Here is a 19192-nt window from a genome sequence, read left to right on the forward strand (position 1 = left end):
GTTTTGAAAGCGGTTCGATAGGCCCAGAGTGAATCATCTAACTTTCTTGCCTAATCCGTTCTTGTAGCATTCACAGTCTTTGTCAAAACACTCTTTACTTCTCTGTTTGACACTTCTACTTGCCCACTCGTTTGTGGATGATATGGGGTGGCAACTTTGTGACGTACACCATACTTTTCTAACAGCTTTGCGAAGGCTCGGTTACATAAGTGAGTGCCTCCGTCACTGATTATCGCCCTTGGAGTGCCAAATCGGATGAATATGTTCTTTCTCAAAAAGCCAATTACCCCCTTAGCATCATTTGTCGGGAGCGCTGCAGTTTCCACCCATTTCGACATGTAGTCCACAGCTACGAGTATGTATTTATTGCCATATGAGCTGACGAAGGGCCCCATGAAATCGATTCTCCACACTCAAACACTTCTACCTCTTGAATTGGGTTCATAGGCATCTAATGTCAGCGGGAAATATTCCAAGTTCGTTGGCATTTGTCACAACCTGTCACTCATAAGTATGCATCTTTGAACACTGTCGGCCAGTAGAAGCCCGATTCCAGCACTTTCGCAGTGATCCTTACTCCCATGAAGTGGCCACCATATGATGATGCATGACAAGCCTGCAAAACAGAAGATTGGTCTATCTTGGGGATACACCTCCGGATCATGTTATCAACACAAATCGTGAACAGGTAAGGTCATCCCAATAATACATGTGACAGCCACAAAAAAACTTTTTCTTTTGAACAGAGGAAAGATCATAGGGGACAATACCTCTTGCCAGGTAGTTTGCAATGTCTGCATACCATGGTGCCTCCTCCAATGTCACTGCTAGCAATTATTCATCTGGGAATGTCTCAGTTATATCTTCTACCTCGACTTTCTTTTCAGCTCCCTCCAACCTTGAAAGGTGGTCTGCCACTTGGTTCTCTGCCCTTTTTTTATCGCGGATCTCCAAATCAAATTCTTGTAGCAAAAGAACCCAACGGATCAAGCGTGGCTTTGACTCTTTCTTTGCTATCAGGTACCTAAGTGCTGCATGGTCAGTATAAACAATCACTTTTGAACCAATCAAATAAGACTTGAATTTGTCAAATGCAAACACCACAACCAGCATCTCTTTCTCAGTCACGATATAATTGAGTTGTGCACCGCTTAGCGTTCTAATTGCATAGTAAATTGGGTGTACTAGTTTGTCCTTCTGCTGCCCCAGGACTGCTCCTATAGCATAGTCACTCACATCACACATGAGCTCAAACGGTTGCTCCCAGTTGGGTGCAACGATGATTGGTGCAGTCACAGTCTCCTCTTCAGCTCCTCAAATGCTAACCTGCAGTCATCAGAAAACACAAAAGAATGATCCTTTTCAAGGAGTTTACATAAGGGGTTAGCAATTTTAGAGAAATCCTTTATAAATCGCCTGTAGAACACGACGTGCCCAAGGTAACTTCTTACTGCCTTGACTGAAGTGGGCGGTGGGAACTTCTCAATCACGTCAACCTTAGCATGGTCAACCTCAATACACTTACTGGACACTCGATGCCCCAACATTATACCTTATTGTACCATAAAATGGCACTTCTCCCAGTTCAGCACTAAATTTGTCTCTACACACATTTTCAACACTCTTCTTAAATTGTGAAGACAGTCTTCGAACGAATCCCCCACCACAGAGAAATCATCCATAAAGACTTCCATAATATCTTCAACATATTAGTGAAAATGGCTAACATACACATTTGAAAGGTGGCCGGTGCATTGCATAGGCCAAATGGCATTCTCCGAAAGGCAAAGATGCTATACGAACAAGTGAATGATGTCTTCTCTCTATCCTCATGGGCTATGAAAATCTGATTGTACCCCAAATACCCATCCAAAAAGCAGAAGTAAGACCTCCCTGCCAATCTATCCAACATTTGGTCAATGAATGGTAAAGGAAAATGGTCTTTCCGGGTGGCTGTGTTCAGTTTTCTATAATCCATAATTTGCCAACCCGTAACTGTACGAGTCGAGATCAACTCATTATTCTCATTGGGCACTACAGTCATTCCACCCTTCTTTGGCACAGACTGAACTGGGCTGACCCAGTTACTGTCAGAGATTGGAAAGATGATTCCCGCATCTAACCACTTGATCACTTTTTTCTTCACCACTTCTTTCATGTTAGGGTTCAGCCTTCTTTGATGTTCTCTGGAAGGTTTGTGCCCATCTTCCAGTAGAATCTTATGAATACAAAATGTCGGACTGATCCCCTTAATATCTGCAATGGTCCAGCCAATTACAGTCTTGCATTCTATTAACACCTGCAAAAGCTGTTCTGCCTGCACATCTAACAAACTGGATGAGATAATAACATGTAAAGTGGATTTAGATCCCAAGAAAGCATACCTGAGGTGAGACGGTAACGTTTTTAGCTCCAACTGTGGTGTCTCTTCAATTGATGGCTTAGCTGGAGGTGTTTTTCTTTCTTCTAAGTGTAAGGGCTCGAATTATAGCTCTGTTTTCCATTACCCTCACCCTTTAAGGGCCAAAACCCACTCTTCCAAGTTTTCACCATCAATTTCTTCTAAGTTGATGAGGCATACTGCTAGAGAGTCTTTTGCGTTCAGAGTCTCATCTTCCTCCTCCAAGATCACATCCACATCTTCTAGCAGAGAGCAGTTAGCAAACTCATTGGGTCGCCACATAGATTTCTGCACATTAAACGTTATCTCTTCATCGTTCAGTCTCATCTTTAGCTCCCCAGTTTCACAATCAATTAGGACTCTCTTAGTGGCCAAGAATGGCCTTCCCAAAATTATGGGAATCTCCTCGTCAACTCGGCAGTCTAGAATGACAAAATCTGCTAGGAAAACAAACTTCCTCACCTATACTAATACATCATCAAGGATACCATAGGGCCTTTTCACTGTCCGATCGGCCAGCTATAATAACATAGACGCGAGTCTAGCTCTTCCAATGCCTAACCTTTTGTAGATAGCCAAGGGCATCAAGTTTATGCTTGCCCCCAAATCACAAAGTGCCTTAGCAAATGCATAGTTGCCTATTGTGCATAGGATTGTGAAACTCCCTAGATCAGATAACTTCTCAGCTATAGGTCTTGTCACAACAACACTACATGTCTGAGTCAGTGTAACCGTGGCCAAGTCTTGAAAGTCAAACTTACGAGACATCAAGTCCTTCATCATTTTTGCATAACCAGGCATTTCCTTTAAGGCGTCAATCAATGGAATGTTCACCTGAATTTGCTTCAACATCTCAAAGAATTTCTTATATTGCTCATCCTTTTGATATTTGGCCAATCTCTGGGGGAAGGGTGCTTGAGGCGCTTCTTTCCTGTGATTTGATTTTGAACCTGCTCTGGCACTGTTTCTACTGCCTTCTCTTGCTCTGACTCAGTTTCCTTCGCGACTTCTTTTTCTTTGCTTGTTTAAGTTGGCGCATGTTGTACCGTCACCTCTGTTAACCCTGTTGAGTCATCTATCTCGATGGGTACTGGCACAAGTGTTTCAGTAGGCCGGCTTTCACGAGCCATCTCTTGCTCCAGATCTAGGTCTCTTCCATTTCGTAGACTCACTGCCATAAGCTGTTTCGGGCCATGTTCTTTTGGATTGACTTGTGTATATGCAGGTAATGTCCCTTGGGGATGATTGTTTAGGGCCATAGAAATCTGTCCTAATTGAATCTCAATACCCTTTATCGCTGATTCATGCGAGTCTACCCTCTGTTGCATTTTTCTCGTGGATCCAATCAATTGTTGCAGCATTCTATTGTTGCTGTCTAGCATTCCCTCAAGTTTAGTAAACCCATCATCTGGTCTCATAATCTGTTGTTGTTGAGGTTGTTGATAAATCAGCTACTGATTTTGCTGTATGTAGCCCTGTTGCCTTTGGTAAGGCGCAACTTGACCCAGTGGTCGCATAGCTCCAAGATTGTTGTTGTTATTGTACTGCTGCTGCGCCGGTCTATATTGTTGATTATGTTGACCCTAATTCTGACCACCTTGCCTCTGTCCCCCATAGTTGGCTACATAATTCATATCTTCCTGATATTGCAGGTTGTCACCTTCCGTACTCCACGAGCAAACATATGGTTGGTTAATGCATGATGTTCATAAGCCCCCATTAGTTTTGTCAACTATGTGAACCTGCTGCTTCTGGCCTGATTCATCAATCTTTTGGGTGATGATACTCATTTGTGTCATTAGAGTGGCCACATTCTCAGCTATGGAGTTATTTGGGTCCAAAACCACTAAGTGAACTACCGGAGTGATCGTAGAGGCTCTTGTCATCCATCCTGAGTTTTGGGCCATCTTATCAAGTAGGATCTTGCATTCCGTGAACGTTTTACTTAGAAATTCTCTACCTGCTGAAGCATCAACATTGGCCTTTAAGCTGTCAGCCAGTCCCATGTAGAATCTCTGCCCCAACATCTGATCTGGAATACCATGATGTGGACACTTAACCAGCATGCACTTGAACCTCTCCTACGTTTCTTGTAGTGATTCAGTTGGTCTCTGCTTGTAGCTCAATATATCATAAATTTGTTGGGCAGTTTTATTTGGTGGGTAGAATTTGTTCAAAAATTGCTTGACTAATTCCTCCCAAGTAGTGATAGAATTTATGGGGAGTGAATTAAGCCAAGTCTGAGCTTCTCCTGTCACTGAGAATGGGAACAACAAAAGCTTTATTGCGTCCGGTGTCACGTTAGGTTGCCTTTGCGTTAAACATATCGACAGGAAATTCTTCAGGTGCTGCTGAGGATCTTCAATGTGTGACCCTGAGAACATTCCCTTGTTCTGCAACAAATGTAGCATGTTGTTTATGAATTGGAATGATTCTGCTTGTATCTGAGGGACTGCAATTGCGGTTGCCAGATTGTCAGCGATGGATTGTGCCCAATCATATAATGATATTTCTGGTACAAGAGGCACCACACCCCGATTGTTTGGTTCATTCTCATTGTTTCTGTTGTTGATTGGATTTTCTATTCCGTCAGCCATGTCTGGTTCGATTTGTTCTGTCGAGTTTCGTTGTTGTTTCCTTTTCTTGTTTGCACGATTTAGTACCTTGAAAACTTTCTCAGGATCTGATAACACTTCGAGCAATTCACCAGTTCTTGAGGAGTTCCTAGGCATACACCTGTAATACCCAAGACTACAAACATTAAAATTTCAATGTATTTAGTTTAGAATGAAGAAAATTGACTACACTAAGAATTCTAGCACTTCTTTTAGCTACAATTAATAACATCGTTAATTCTCCGGCAACAGCGCCAAAATTTGATCATGCCCAACTATGCCTTATAAAAAGGACTTAACGGTCATTGCAAATATATTCCAGCTAATAAGTCCGGAGTTGAATCCCACAGGGAATTAACCTATCAAACACAACAACTAGACTCACACAAATTCACGCAATCAATCTTCAGAAATATTTAAGTAACAATTTGGGTTTTTATTAACTAAATATTATGTAATGAAAATATAATAATTAATAACTAACTATGAACGGGTTGTAAACAAGAATTAGAATGATCTAAGGTTGTGATTTTCCCTATTGTCGGAATCTTTTCCGCTACATTTTCTACAAATTTGCCTAAGTCTTCTCTATTGACCATGAGCACTCTAACTGTCGTAACTCTCTCCCTAATAATTATCAAAATTTACTAGACATATTCTCCCAAATTACGCTAGTTGGCATTAAGTACAGCTCACTTAGATCGCACCAATATTTCGTTATCCCTAATCCTACCTTTAAACCTCCGTATTGATCCCTCATATACGTTTAGGAGTGATGTTGTTCAACAACTACCTAAATATGCACTCTCCACCGAGTAATACATACTAAATAAGCACAACTAATTTAGGGCCCTTCAATCAACCACAAGAATAATATAGTTGAACAAATAGAGAAAAATACTACGGCAAATTTATATTAACGTAACAAGAAAATCATCCTTCGATAGGTTCCATCAAAACCTTAGACTATGAATTTAGCTACTCATGATCAAAGTAATAATATCCAAAGTATGTTGCATAATTAAAGTACAAGATAAAGATAAAGTGATGTAGAAATTGTTGACTCTAACTCCCGTCGGTTGTTCTATGAGCTATCCTTGCCTCCGGTTGCAAAAGTCCCTTCAAGTGGTATTTTAGGTCTATTTATATGTGTAGGAAAAGACCTAAACATGTAGGCCAAGTCCTAGTCAAACCCGAAAACGAATTAAGTCTTCAAAACTCGAATTGGACCTGGCCCCAGGCCTGGCGTCGCTAGCCTAACACCTGATGAACCTGGCTCCAAGCCTGGCATCGTCAGCCTAACGCCTGGTTCTGCTTGGCCTTTGTCTTGCGTCGCCATCCTAACGCCAGCTTCAAGCATTGCGTCGCTAGCTTCAAGCCTGGCGTCGCCAGGTTCTCTCATTCACTGCTCCCGCACACGCTTTCGACTTGTAGGTCTCCTTTTTCTTCTACTTTCATCTCCAATTCAGCTACACATAAAATGGACCCTATTACACGCAAATAAGGTGTATTTTATCATTAAAGCGTAAAAACATGCAAGGCGAATAATGTGCTAAACCATGAATTATAGCCACACATCAGTTACTTTATTTTTTCTCTTATCTTGACCTTCTTTATTATTAAATAATTCTATTTTATGTTTTACCCTACCTTTTTATATAATAATTCAACCTCGTATATATCTTACTTTTTCTTTGTAATTTTGCAAGTTTATTCTTTATATTGTTGGTGCATGATATCATGAAACGACATTAAACAATATAATCTATTCAATTATTATATGCATCAAAATGGTACAATACAATACAATACAATACAATACTATACGATACATAACAACCATTTAAACAAGTTATTATTAGAAATTAAAGGATCATGGTGGGGCGGTTGCTGTAACATCCCAACCCACTAGTGATATTGTCTGATTATGGCCTAGGCATGTGCGGTTTTAAAATGTGTCACTAGAGTCTAAAACCTGTCTACTTATAGACCCAACATATCTCTCGTATTTTGTCGATGTAGGATTCGCCTAGGGTGTTACATACACCTTCCTTTGGGGACTAAACGTCCTTGTTGATATTTGTCCCACCACCGTTCAAGGTTGCACGCGGAGTGGCTCTGATCATACCATATATAACAGCCTAGTTCACTAGTGATATTGTCCACTTTGGGCCTAGACCAGCACAATTTTAAAATGCGTCACCAGAGTCTAAGGCATGTCTACTTATATACCAAGCATCTATCCTGTGTTTTATCACTAGGTGGGTTGCTCTGATGGTAAGCACCCTCTACTTTCAACCAAGAAGTTGTGAGTTCGAGTCACCCCAAGAGCAAGGTGGGGAGTTCTTGGAGGGAAGGATGCAGAGGGTCTATTGAAAATAGCCTCTCTACCCCAGGGTAGGGGTAAGGTCTGCGTACACACTACCCTTCCCAGACCCCACTAGTGGGATTATACTGGGTTGTTGTTGTTGTTGTTGTTGGACTCAATGACCTTACAAATATTTTGAACCCCTTAGACCACTAAACTATGCTTTTGGGCTGTGTCAAGGGGATTCAAAACATAATATATAGAGGTAAAAAATAAATTTTGCCTTAGATATACAGTGTAATTTTTTGGCTAAAGGGTTCGGGTGAACCCTCTTCCGCGCCCCTATGTGGGATTCACCTAGGGAGTCACACTTTCTCTTGTAATGCGTCTTATACAATGCGAATCCGAATTAGTCGGGGATTAAATATGAATTTCGGACACTGGGTAAGAAATAAAAAATATATACGTAAAGCTCCAAACCAAATAAAATAAAATGAAAAGAAAACTAAAGGAGAATAATGAGACCAAAAAGATAAGAGAAATCCACAATGTTACATTGTTACTTCACATTTTGCACAAAAAAAGGTGGTGGTGGTTTGTGATACATGTACTAGGAGCAGTACTATAGTTGTAAATCCAAAGTGTGGACTTTGGAAAGAAAGCTTTTTGACAGCAGCACCATTCCTCGTCAGATCCGTCCTTTCTTGTTGGGTCCCATTTTTGTCAAACCCCACCCCCCTGACACTCCGCCTACCCCCACCCCACTCCAACAATCAAGAAACATAGCAGCACTAGTACAGTAGAAGAAAGAACCCTTCCCCGTCTCTAACGGTGCTCCTTTATTCTTGTCAGCCCATATTCTCAGTACCCTCTGGAAAAAAAAATAAGACACAGAAAAAACAGATTTTTATAAGTTTTATGTAGTTTTTACACATACCTATGTACTAAATATGAACTAGTTGGTAACAAGGGGTAGTGTGAAAAAGAGGGAGCTTTTAAAGTTCTATGTACAACTTTAAGTGAAGTTGGTGTCTTAGTAAAAACAAGAAAAGAAGAAAAAATATAAGGAAAGAAAGAAACAGCTTCATTGTCATATCAAAACTGAACCCTTTTAGTTATTCTTGAAAAGGTAAACCCATTTTTCCATCAATCAAATCTTTACTCATTTGTCACTCCCTTCCCATTGTTTTTCAAATTTTCTCTCTCTCTCTCTCTCTTAGTTCTCTGCTCCATTGTTGTGTATTGCTAATATTGAACTTACTTTCCTCTATGCGACTTCTTGATCCATGTCCAAGTAAGTAATAGTATGTGTTTGTTATATGTATATACATTTTAAAATATTTTTTTGGGTAGTTGATGTGTTTGAATATTCAGACTTATAGTTTATATTATTTTGACAGGTTCAAGAAGATATATTGATTGTGGTTGCCACTTAGATTTCTATTTTATTTGGATTAAGATTGGTTCAAAAGAATGCCCTTTTGGGTTGATTGAGGTGAAAAGATTGAATCTTTGGTTCAAAAGAATGCTCTTTTTGGTTGATTGAAGTGAAAAAGATTGAATCTTTGGACACCATTATTGATGACTGTGGTTCAAGTAAGTATGTTGGATCTGAGTTCTTGTAAAATTAGAGGCTTGGATTATTGAATTGGCAAATTGGTTTGTTTTAAGAAATTACTTTGTGGTTTTAAATTCTTCGCCAGATCTAATGCGGCAGATTTAGAAAGGCTCTTTGTTTCCTCTCTAGGTTTTGCTGTTCTAGTACAGCATTAATTATCTTTCTTTGATTGCTAAATAAGGATTCTTGAGCCAAATGACAAAACAGTATAAGTCATTAATGCTTTTACGTTAATCTAGATATGGCATTATTTTAACTAATTCCCTATTTTCAGTATGGTATCCTTCATTTGAAAAAATAAAGCAATCTTCATTTGGAAAACCTAGTTTAAAAATTATGCAGACCTTTGTGCTTGTGGCTGCATATAGTTAGCAGTTTTACACGAGGAGATTGTCCCTTCACTGACATTTTGATATTTTCCAATTTCAGAGGTTATTTGTTATCCTGGAGTCCCTGAATTTTCTTGTGTATGGGAGTGAGTGGTAGCTTTAAATATGGATCTCCGGGATGAAAGCTCCAGATTTGGCTCATTACCAAGCACGACGTCAAGAAACTTATCTTCGTCATCTTCAACCTTCTTTTCTGCGAACCAGTCGCCCTTCTTCTCTCCCAGGTCACCCAAGTCCCTGATATCAACATATTCGGATAATCAATTTCGTGATAGCGATGTTACTTCTGGTGCCTTAGATGCTAGTTTGGGCATTCCGGGTCCAGAATCATTTGCAAATGCCAGGTTGTCGGATGCTTATCCCGTTGCGTTAGCTAGTGCAGTTAATGATCTTCAGAAGTTGGATTTTGCGTCTTCTTCGACGTCAATTTCTAAGAGCACTATAGCGAGTTATAACATTGGCCCAGAACATGAATATTTGCGACCTAGAGGCAAGCAGAAAAAGAGTGGGAGAACACAGGAAACTTGTGTTACTCCAACATCAACTTCCTCCTTATCCAACAGAGTGAGGAGCTGTGATGTGTACATTGGTTTTCATGGCCGCAAACCTTTACTGCTCAGATTCATGAATTGGCTCCGTGCTGAGTTAGAAATCCAAGGGCTAAGTTGCTTCGTTTCTGACAGAGCGAGGTGCCGAAATTCCAGAAAACATGGCATGGTTGAGAGAGTAATGGATGCTTGTACATACGGAGTTGTGATCTTAACAAAGAAATCGTTCAGGAATCCATATACCATAGAGGAGCTGCGCTTCTTCTCTAGCAAAAAGAATTTGGTGCCTGTGTACTTCGATTTGCGTCCAGAGGATTGCCTTGTTCGAGATATAATTGAGAGAAGAGGAGAGCACTGGGAAAAACATGGTGGTGAACTTTGGCTTCTATATGGGGGATTGGAGAAGGAGTGGAGAGATGCCGTCAATGGTCTTTTGCGTGTCGATGAATGGAAACTAGAGGCTCATGATGGCAGGTGGAGGGAATGCATATTGAGGGCTGTAACCCTATTGGCATTAAGGTTAGGGAGGCGAAGTGTTGTGGACAGACTGTCCAAATGGAGGGAGAAGGCAGAAAAGGAGGAGTTTCCTTTCCCTCGAAATGAAAATTTTGTTGGTAGAAAGAAGGAGCTGTCCGAGCTCGAGTTTCGGCTTTTTGGTGATGTTAGCGGGGATGCAGAGAAAGACTATATTGAACTAAAGGCTAGACCCAAGCGGAAGAACGTGACAATTAGTTGGAGTCGGAGCAACTCGATCAATGAAAGACGATTTGAGCGGCCTAGTGACAGCAAGAAGAAAGGTAAAGAGCCAATGACATGGAAGGAATCTGAGAAAGAGATTGAAATGCTAAATGTTGAGGTTTCTCATACTCAGCAGCATACACCAAAGCAAATGAATACTAGGAAGCAAGGAAAGCGAAGCAGATCCTTGAAAGTTGTCTATGGAAAGGGCATTGCTTGTGTATCTGGGGAGCCAGGAATTGGCAAGACAGAGCTACTGCTCGAGTATGCATATCAATTCCATCAGCGCTACAAGATGGTCCTTTGGATTGGAGGTGAAAGCAGATACATTCGACAAAACTACTTGAACTTGTGGTCGTTTTTAGAAATTGATGTGGGGGTAGAAAGCTCACCTGAAAAAAGCAGGATAAAGAGCTTTGAAGAGCAAGAAGAGGCTGCTGTAGCTAGGGTTAGGAAAGAACTTATGCGAGACATTCCGTTCTTGCTGGTAATTGATAACTTGGAGAGTGAAAAGGACTGGTGGGACCACAAACTTATAATGGATTTGCTTCCCCGTTTTGGGGGTGAAACACATGTTCTCATATCCACGCGTCTCTCTCGGGTGATGAACATGGATCCAATCAAACTTAATTATCTGTCAGAGATTGAGGCAATGTCTTTGATGCAGGGCGCTGTGAAGGATTACCCGATTGCTGAAATTGATGCTTTGCGAGTTATTGAGGAAAAACTTAAAAGACTGACACTTGGCCTTGCTATTGTTGGAGCTATTCTTTCTGAACTTCCTATAAATCCTAGCAGGCTCTTGGATACCATCAACCGTATGCCTTTGAAGGAAATAATCTCGATTCGTCGGGAAAACCATCCACTGAGGCGAAACAATTTCCTTTTGCAACTTTTTGAAGTTTGTTTCTCGATATTTGACCATGCTGATGGACCAAGAAGTCTAGCAACAAGAATGGTTCTCGCAACCGGTTGGTTTGCTCCATCATCTATTCCAGTTTCTCTATTAGCTCTGGCTGCTCACAAGATACCGGAGAAATACCCACGAAGGAGGATTTTGAAGAAAGTTTTATGTTCTTTAACTTGTGGTTTCTCATCATCATATGCTAGGAAATCAGAGGCAGAAGCATCTTCTCTTTTGTTGAGATTCAACATAGCAAGGACTTGTAGAAAGGAAGGCTACATTCAGTTCCACCAGCTTATCAGAATGTATGCTCGAAAAAGAGGGGTCATCGGAGTTGCACAAGCCACAGTACAAGCTGTTGTTAGTCGCGGTTTAATAGCCCAGCACTCTGAACACATATGGGCAGCATGCTTTTTGCTCTTCGGATTTGGGAGTGACCCGATGATAGTTGAGCTTAAAGTTTCTGAATTGCTGTTTCTCGTGAAAGAAGTGATTCTACCACTTGCCATTCGAACATTTATCACATTCTCACGCTGTAGTGCTGCTCTAGAACTTCTACGACGTTGTACAGATGCATTAGAAGCGGCAGATCAAGCATTTGTCACTCCTGTTGACAAGTGGTTGGATAAATCACTTTGTTGGAGACCTATCCAGACAAATGCTCAATTAAATCCTTGCCTTTGGCAGGAACTTGCTTTATCAAGAGCGACGGTGCTCGAGATCAGGGCAAAATTAATGTTAAGAGGTGGACAGTTTGATATCGGTGATGATTTAATCAGGAAGGCTATTTTCATTAGAACTTCAATCTGCGGCGAGGACCATCCCGACACCATATCTGCTCATGAAACTCTCAGTAAACTTACAAGACTCCTTGCTAGTGTTCGAAATCATACATCAAATAGAAGTTAATTGTTTTAGAGTAGTTTAGCTAGAATTATAGAGAGTTATTGGAATAAGCTGGTTTAATAGTTCATAGGATAGAATTTTTTATATTAATGAGTAGCCATACATCTTATTCAAATTATTTCCATGTCTTTTTGGTATGCAAATATCATTTCCGTTTTTGTCTCTGATGTTGCTATTCTTATCCTGCTTCCTGTTTATCGTATGTCTTTTACTTCTGCTTTCTGTTTGTTAGATCTTTCTTCTATTAACAGGGTTTGGAAATAATGTACTCAGCCACTGAAATTTATTAATGGTTAGGTATTCCATTCTTAGAAGATTTTATATCATTATCCTCTTCAAAAGGAAAGAATAGCTAAACCCAGCTAATTTAGAATTGAAAGCAAATGCCAGTCTCCATACTACTTGTTACTTTCTTACGTTGTTACCCGCAAAAGAAAGAAATACTTTTTCCTATCACGGAAACCTGAATAGTATAATACAGTTTCTTCAAGAACTTGTGATGTATGGCTAGTGTGAGAACTTGGCTGGCGTAGATAATATGCAGAAGATGTTCAGCACCTCGAGACATTTCAAAGTAGCAAAATTTGTCAGAAAGTCAGAATCCTTTCACTTGAAATGAGCAAGGTTTTGGGTAAGACTTTATCACCATAATATTTGCTCCAAGTATGTTTCTATTCCTTATAACTGTTGCTGCTAAGTATTATCTATGCATTTTGCGAGATTTCCCCATCTCTGTTTCCAAGACTCGCTAAATGACACTTATCAGCTAAACCACACAAATTGGAGATGTCTTGCTAGTTGGCCGAATTCTTATCTAGTTCTATCTGGTCTCTGAAAGATTTTTTTACACTTGGATTGAAAAATAGTTAATTGTCTTTATACTAGTCTTCAATGTCTCTAGAATTCCAGATAAGATATTAGATGCACTGTCAGGATTATATTTATAACTTGCTTGATTTATCTTGAAAAGCAGCTGGTTCTTAGATCTTGTGGGACCGAGCTTTAAGTGAAATTCCGTCCAATAACTAATAAGTAGTTCGATCAAAGACTAGATTTCAATAATCATGTTTTGAAGGGTCAAGAAAATGTGCTGCGGCAAGTGCATTGTTCATGCAGACTTAACTAGCTAAGAAAGACTCCCTTTTTGTTACCAACCTTCTTCCCTTGCTTGGTGTTTTAGGTCTTCTTATCCAAGCGGACACTTTCGAATTATTTATCCTTTTGAGAAACTTTTCTTTTACTAGACATGCCCAAGTCACTATGAGATAATTCTTAAACATGCTACAAGTTGCTATTAAACATTATAAGGTGAAGGCATAGCATGTAGCTGCATTATTAAAAAAAAATTAGAACAATATCGGCCTTTGCAGTACTCTTCTTTTATTTGGCTACAAGGAAGTAAATGCGTTGTTCATCCATTCTTTAATGTTGACATGGAAGCCTATACTTGTCGAAGATAAAAGTAGTCGTGTGCCTTATCTGTGACTTTGCTGGTGTTTTGTATCAGCTATTGTACTTTTACCTCGATGTCATTTCAGGATCTTTCTGGATAATTCAACAAGACCTGCACAGTTTATGGCTCTTGATATTGGTCACAATATCTCTTATTAGACAGTTTGGCCAGTCAAGCTTAAACATTTTTTGCTGACTGACCGGCTATCATGGCCTGAGCCGAGGGTCTACCGTCTTAAAGGTAGGGGTAAAGTCTGCGTACATACTACCCTCCCCAGTCCCCACTTGTGGGACTACACTGGGTATGTTGTTGTTGACCGGCTATCATGGAGTCACAGGAGTCGGGCTAGAAAAGGACTTGTATAGTCATTGCAATATGATTTGGTCTTATGCTGGATCCAGAGAAGGTAGTTATGTGGAATTGTTGGCTTTATTTTCTATAATCAGTACTGGATTCTTGTTTTCTGTTCATCTAACATCTTTTGGTTTGAAGATTAAACGGTTGCTTCATTCTTACGTCAAGATGGATTACTACCTCAAAGTTCCGGTGTACAAAAGTTGAGCTGAAGTTGCACTAGAACTTGTGGAAAATATGAACATGGGCATTATTATTCAAGAGATAATAGCTTAAGAGTGAGGTTCTCAAATGAACTTCGGAACTTGGGACAACTCCGCGGATGGTCTTCATACAGAACTTCAGAAATGCATGTTGTTGGTCTCAAGCAGTCTTCTAAGCCACCTCCTTTTCCATCAGAATCCTAGGAACAATGCCTCCTTCCTAGGATGGCGACATCTGTATAATCTACTCAAATCACTTACCTCTGCGATTCGATATCTGCACGAGGGAATGAGATGAACAAGTCCTACATGCATCACATTATCTGCCATCATTATCTATCCAGATATGAATCCAAGGCTTGGTTTCTTTGCTCTTGCTGAATTCTTGACTAGAAATGAGCATGGCCATCATGTTGATAAAAACAGATCAGTTTGAGGAATTTTTGGTTACATGTCAGCATGGCATATGAGCCGAGGGTCTATCGAAAACAATCTCTTTACCTTCACAAGGTAGGGGTAAGGTCTGCGTACACATTACCTTCCCCAGAGCTCACTTGTGAGATTACACTGGGTTTGTTGTTGGTGGTGTTATGTCAGCAGGTCATATGGATTGGTGAAACAACAAGAATGGCTGATGTTTATAGCTTTTGTATAGTGCTGCTTGAGGTAGTCAGTGGTCAGATGGCAGTAGATTTTCGACATGAATTCTTAGGGGTCGTTTGGTAGGATATATTAGGGAAAATAATACATGTATTAGCTTTGGTATTATTATTCCCTTGTTTGGTAGTTTTTTTCAACCTATGTATAACTATTAGTTATACACCTTATTTAGTACTATTCTTATACATAGCAATCCATGGCATTCAATACCATGGTTTTTATTAAATGGATCAGCATGTACAAAGACAGAATTGCCCTTTCAAAACCTTTAGTATACTAAATCAAACAGTCGATAAGAAATAATCTCAGCATAACAACTCCTAGCATTACTAATCTCAACAATACATATACACCCTTTTTAGTACTGTTCTTATACACCCTACCAAATGACCACTTAGTATATTAGAGATACAACCACTAGAGTATATTAGAGAACCTCTACTGTTAGATAATCCTCAGGTACGGAGTATTTAATTATTATTATTCAAACATAACATTTATGATATCGAGGATTTATATAGTCAATCTCAACTAAATTTGTACTGAGGCGTACGCTCTTTTGTTTCTGTTTCCTTAAACTTTTGCATTGCAGTTATTTTTTCCAAAGAAGGATAGCTTCTTTATGTAATCAATAATACCTATTATCAAATATTTAAACAAATGAGACCAATAGAATTTAGTGAATAAAAGAAGATTCTCTGTGCTAAAAAAAGAAGGTAGTTTTAGTGTAAGTAGTAATATAAGTATCTATAACATTTCCTCTATTAGTTTGGTGTTTTTCCCTATTAAGTCAATCATTTTCAGATTCTAGAAAATAATCCTATCAAAACATTGTAGGAAAATAGAACCAATAAGAATTTATAGATCGGAAGTCTAAGCACTCTCTAATTCATTATCTTCTTTATTCACGTTCATTTGTTGGGGTTGGGTGGCTGGGATTTGGATCAATGAGAAAAGGGGAAATTTGTTATGAATGGATACTAAATATTTAGGTCATTTATAAAAGTTAAGTTAGATAACAGATGATACAAGATTTGAGAAGATTATAAATGATCACGTTCGACAAGAGGTGCAATTAACGCACAAAAAACAAAAAAGAAGAAAAAAAAAATCGTTTGAGATAGTTTGACCATGTCTTAGGTAGACTTCAGATGCATCAAACTATAAATGTGACACTGACGATATAAGATGTACATCAATCAAATAGAGGAAAGTTGCCCCAAAAGACCGAAAATCTCTTGAAACTAATACAGATTTAACTAATAAAAAAGCAAACAATCCCACAATCAGTTAGTTGGGATTAAACTAGTTAATTAAACGGTAAATGGTATTATATAATCAACTAGTTGGGATTAAATTATTTGGTATCAACACGAAATGGTAAATGATCGTTGTCAATCTCAAAAATCTGATTTTCAATATTATAATAGATGGAATAATTGTCTCCGTTCCTATCACTAACTAAAAAAGTGTTATAATTGTCTCCAATCCTATCACTAACTAAAAAAGTATTATCAAAAATAAAATTTCGAATGTCTTTAACCCCGAGTAACTAATGAACATTAATGCAACTAGAATTGTTACTATTCCTCAAATTATGAATATTTTTCACTTTTCAATTTGGATCTTCACTGGTATTTTTAATAGGACCAAGATTGCCATTGATTTCTTTAGCGCACACCTGCGTTCGACTTGATTCTATACAATAGCCAATTCAAAGTTGACAATATTATCGCACTACCTTTATGAGATGAAATTATCGAGCTTACTCTCGTCTTATTTGTAGTATTTAGAAAGAATGTGGTCATGCATATTGTTTACTCCAACTATTTATACTTCAACTTCTCCAATGTATATGTATGAAAATTTATTCTAGCATATAACTATATATGTCACCCCTGAGAGATCAAACTTTTAACATTCAAACCCTCCACTATCGGTTTTTACAGGAAATTAATATTTCTTTTTAAAACCAAACACAAAATATCCCCTCGACTATGCAACTCGTTTTCCACAAAATTTAAGTTTTAGCACGTCTAGTTTAAAAGAAAATATAAACCTACTCATCCACTAGGAATTAAGAGATTGTTTGGTAGGGGCACAAGTTATCCCAGGAATATAATACTGAGATTATAGTAATGACAGGATTATTTAGTGAATAGATTTTTATTAGAAAATAGACACGTGAAGGTGGTCTTCTCTTGATCTTTGGGGGCTATTTGTATTTGATCTTTAGACAAGAGGGGTTGCTCTGATAGTAAGCAATCTCCACTTCCAACCAAGAGGTTGTGAGTTCGAGTCACCCCAAGAGTAAGGTGGGGAGTTCTTGAAGAGAAGGATGCCGAGGGTCTATTGGAAACAACCTCTCTACCTCATAGTAGGGGTAAGGTCTGCGTACACACTACCCTCCCCAGGTTGTTGTTGTTGTTGTAGTCCAAATAGCCATCCAAGAAGCAATAAAAATCTCTCCCCGCTTACCTATCAAGCATTGATCCATGAAAGGTAGGAGAAGTGGTCCTTTCAGCCTTTCAGGTTGCATTGTTTAATTTCCGGTAATCCATGCACACTCTCTACCCGATCATCGTTCGCATTGGAATAAGCTTGTTCTTCTCATTTGGCATCACTGTTAGACCACTATTTTTTACAACACTGTTGAACTGGGCTCACCCATTAGCTATCTAGAATTAGGTAGATAACACTAACGTTCAAACATTTGATGATTTCTTTTTTTCACTACCCCTTGCATAGAAGGATCCGGCCTTCTTTTATGTTTGGTTCATTGGACTAAAAATACAATATATGGAGCATAATATAATCATGTGTTTGGTGTATACTAGATAAGTCAGGATAAATATTTATTTTTATTTTTAATTTTAACCTCGGATAATTTAAAAGACTTTGGGGGAAGAGCCTTGGAGACGAGTATCTTTGTCATTTTAGTATTTATTCCCGGATTAATTATTCTACCCTCAGTATGAGATAAAATAATACCTAATTGATACAAAGATCGACCAATATATCTAAATCAGTAAAGAATAAGCATTTCTCCTCATCAATAATTCCCTTAATCCGCCTGTTTAAATCTATATTTTCGTAATTTTTCAAATTGTCATTTCTTTGCTAGAGGGAAGTAGAGAGTGAAAAGGCACCTCATACATTTGTAACATAACCTGGATTTGATAAGACTGATATTTGTAACCAGTATTAAGCCCATTCGTAGTAGATATAGCTTTCAAAGTTTGTTCATCTTCAGTAGAGTTCAAAGACTTTTGATTGACCATTGACACTGAAATTTTGATACAAAAGAGAATTACTGCACTTGCATTCTTTTCTACTCAAAGTCTGTTGATTTGCAAAAGATGAACTAATGATCATGCCACAAAATAAGAAAAACAAGAAGGCAAAGGATACAAGGAAAAAGTTTTTTTTGTGTGTGTGGAATGCGTAGCGTTCTTTTCCACATAGTAAGAAGTGGGTCAATATTTTTTACGAATCTTCAAAGTATAAAAATGGCTTAAAGAATTACAGGTAATTTCATTTTTTGCGTGCAGACGATGGCACAATTACAGGCTCTTTCCAATCGAATACATAAGCAAATTAGAGATACATGGATCGAAGGAGGGGAGTTAAGACCACTTACGCGTGAGAGGCCGCCGAATCCAGAACCGGATCCAATTTCGGTAGCCAGCGCGCCGCCACCAGCAGGATAATTTTCTGTTTCTTAAAGAATAATGAACATTGGTCGTGTTTTTTTCCTTTGTTTTTTCCAACTTTTTTCTAGGATTTGTTTCGCCATAATTTTAGACAACAGTGAGTTGCTCTAGCGGAGCACACTCCACTTCCAACCAAAAGGTTGTGAGTTCGAGTCACCTCAAGAGTAAGGCGGAGAGTTATTGGTGGGAGGAAGCCGAGGGTCTATCGGAAACAGCCTCTACCCCAGGGTAGGGGTAAGGTCTACGTACACACTACCCTCCCCATATCCCACTAGTGAGATTATACTGAATTGTTGTTGTTGTTTGTTGTTTCGCCGTAATTTCCCAAACTAAAATATGCCAAGGGGTGCTACAAAGTTGCATTGCTCGACAAGAATCATGT

The 19192-nt window shown here is 39.0% G+C and overlaps 1 protein-coding gene across 2 annotated transcripts; it reads left to right on the top strand.

Annotated features, from left to right (window-relative positions):
- Positions 1–7967: 7967 nt before the first annotated feature.
- Positions 7968–12591, top strand: LOC107761314 (uncharacterized). Of its 2 annotated transcripts, none has more exons than XM_016579536.2 (3): positions 7968–8618; positions 8725–8920; positions 9372–12591. In XM_016579536.2, exon 3 carries the CDS (start codon positions 9437–9439, stop codon positions 12428–12430), a length of 2994 nt encoding a protein of 997 aa, XP_016435022.2. In that variant the 5' UTR covers positions 7968–8618; positions 8725–8920; positions 9372–9436; the 3' UTR covers positions 12431–12591. The 2 variants fall into 2 exon arrangements, with proteins under 2 accessions (XP_016435022.2, XP_016435023.2); XM_016579537.2 differs by having other exon boundaries at positions 8330–8453.
- Positions 12592–19192: the final 6601 nt, after the last annotated feature.

This window comes from Nicotiana tabacum, chromosome 23, assembly GCF_000715075.1.
Source record: "Nicotiana tabacum cultivar K326 chromosome 23, ASM71507v2, whole genome shotgun sequence".
In the NCBI taxonomy this organism is placed as follows: domain Eukaryota; kingdom Viridiplantae; phylum Streptophyta; class Magnoliopsida; order Solanales; family Solanaceae; genus Nicotiana; species Nicotiana tabacum.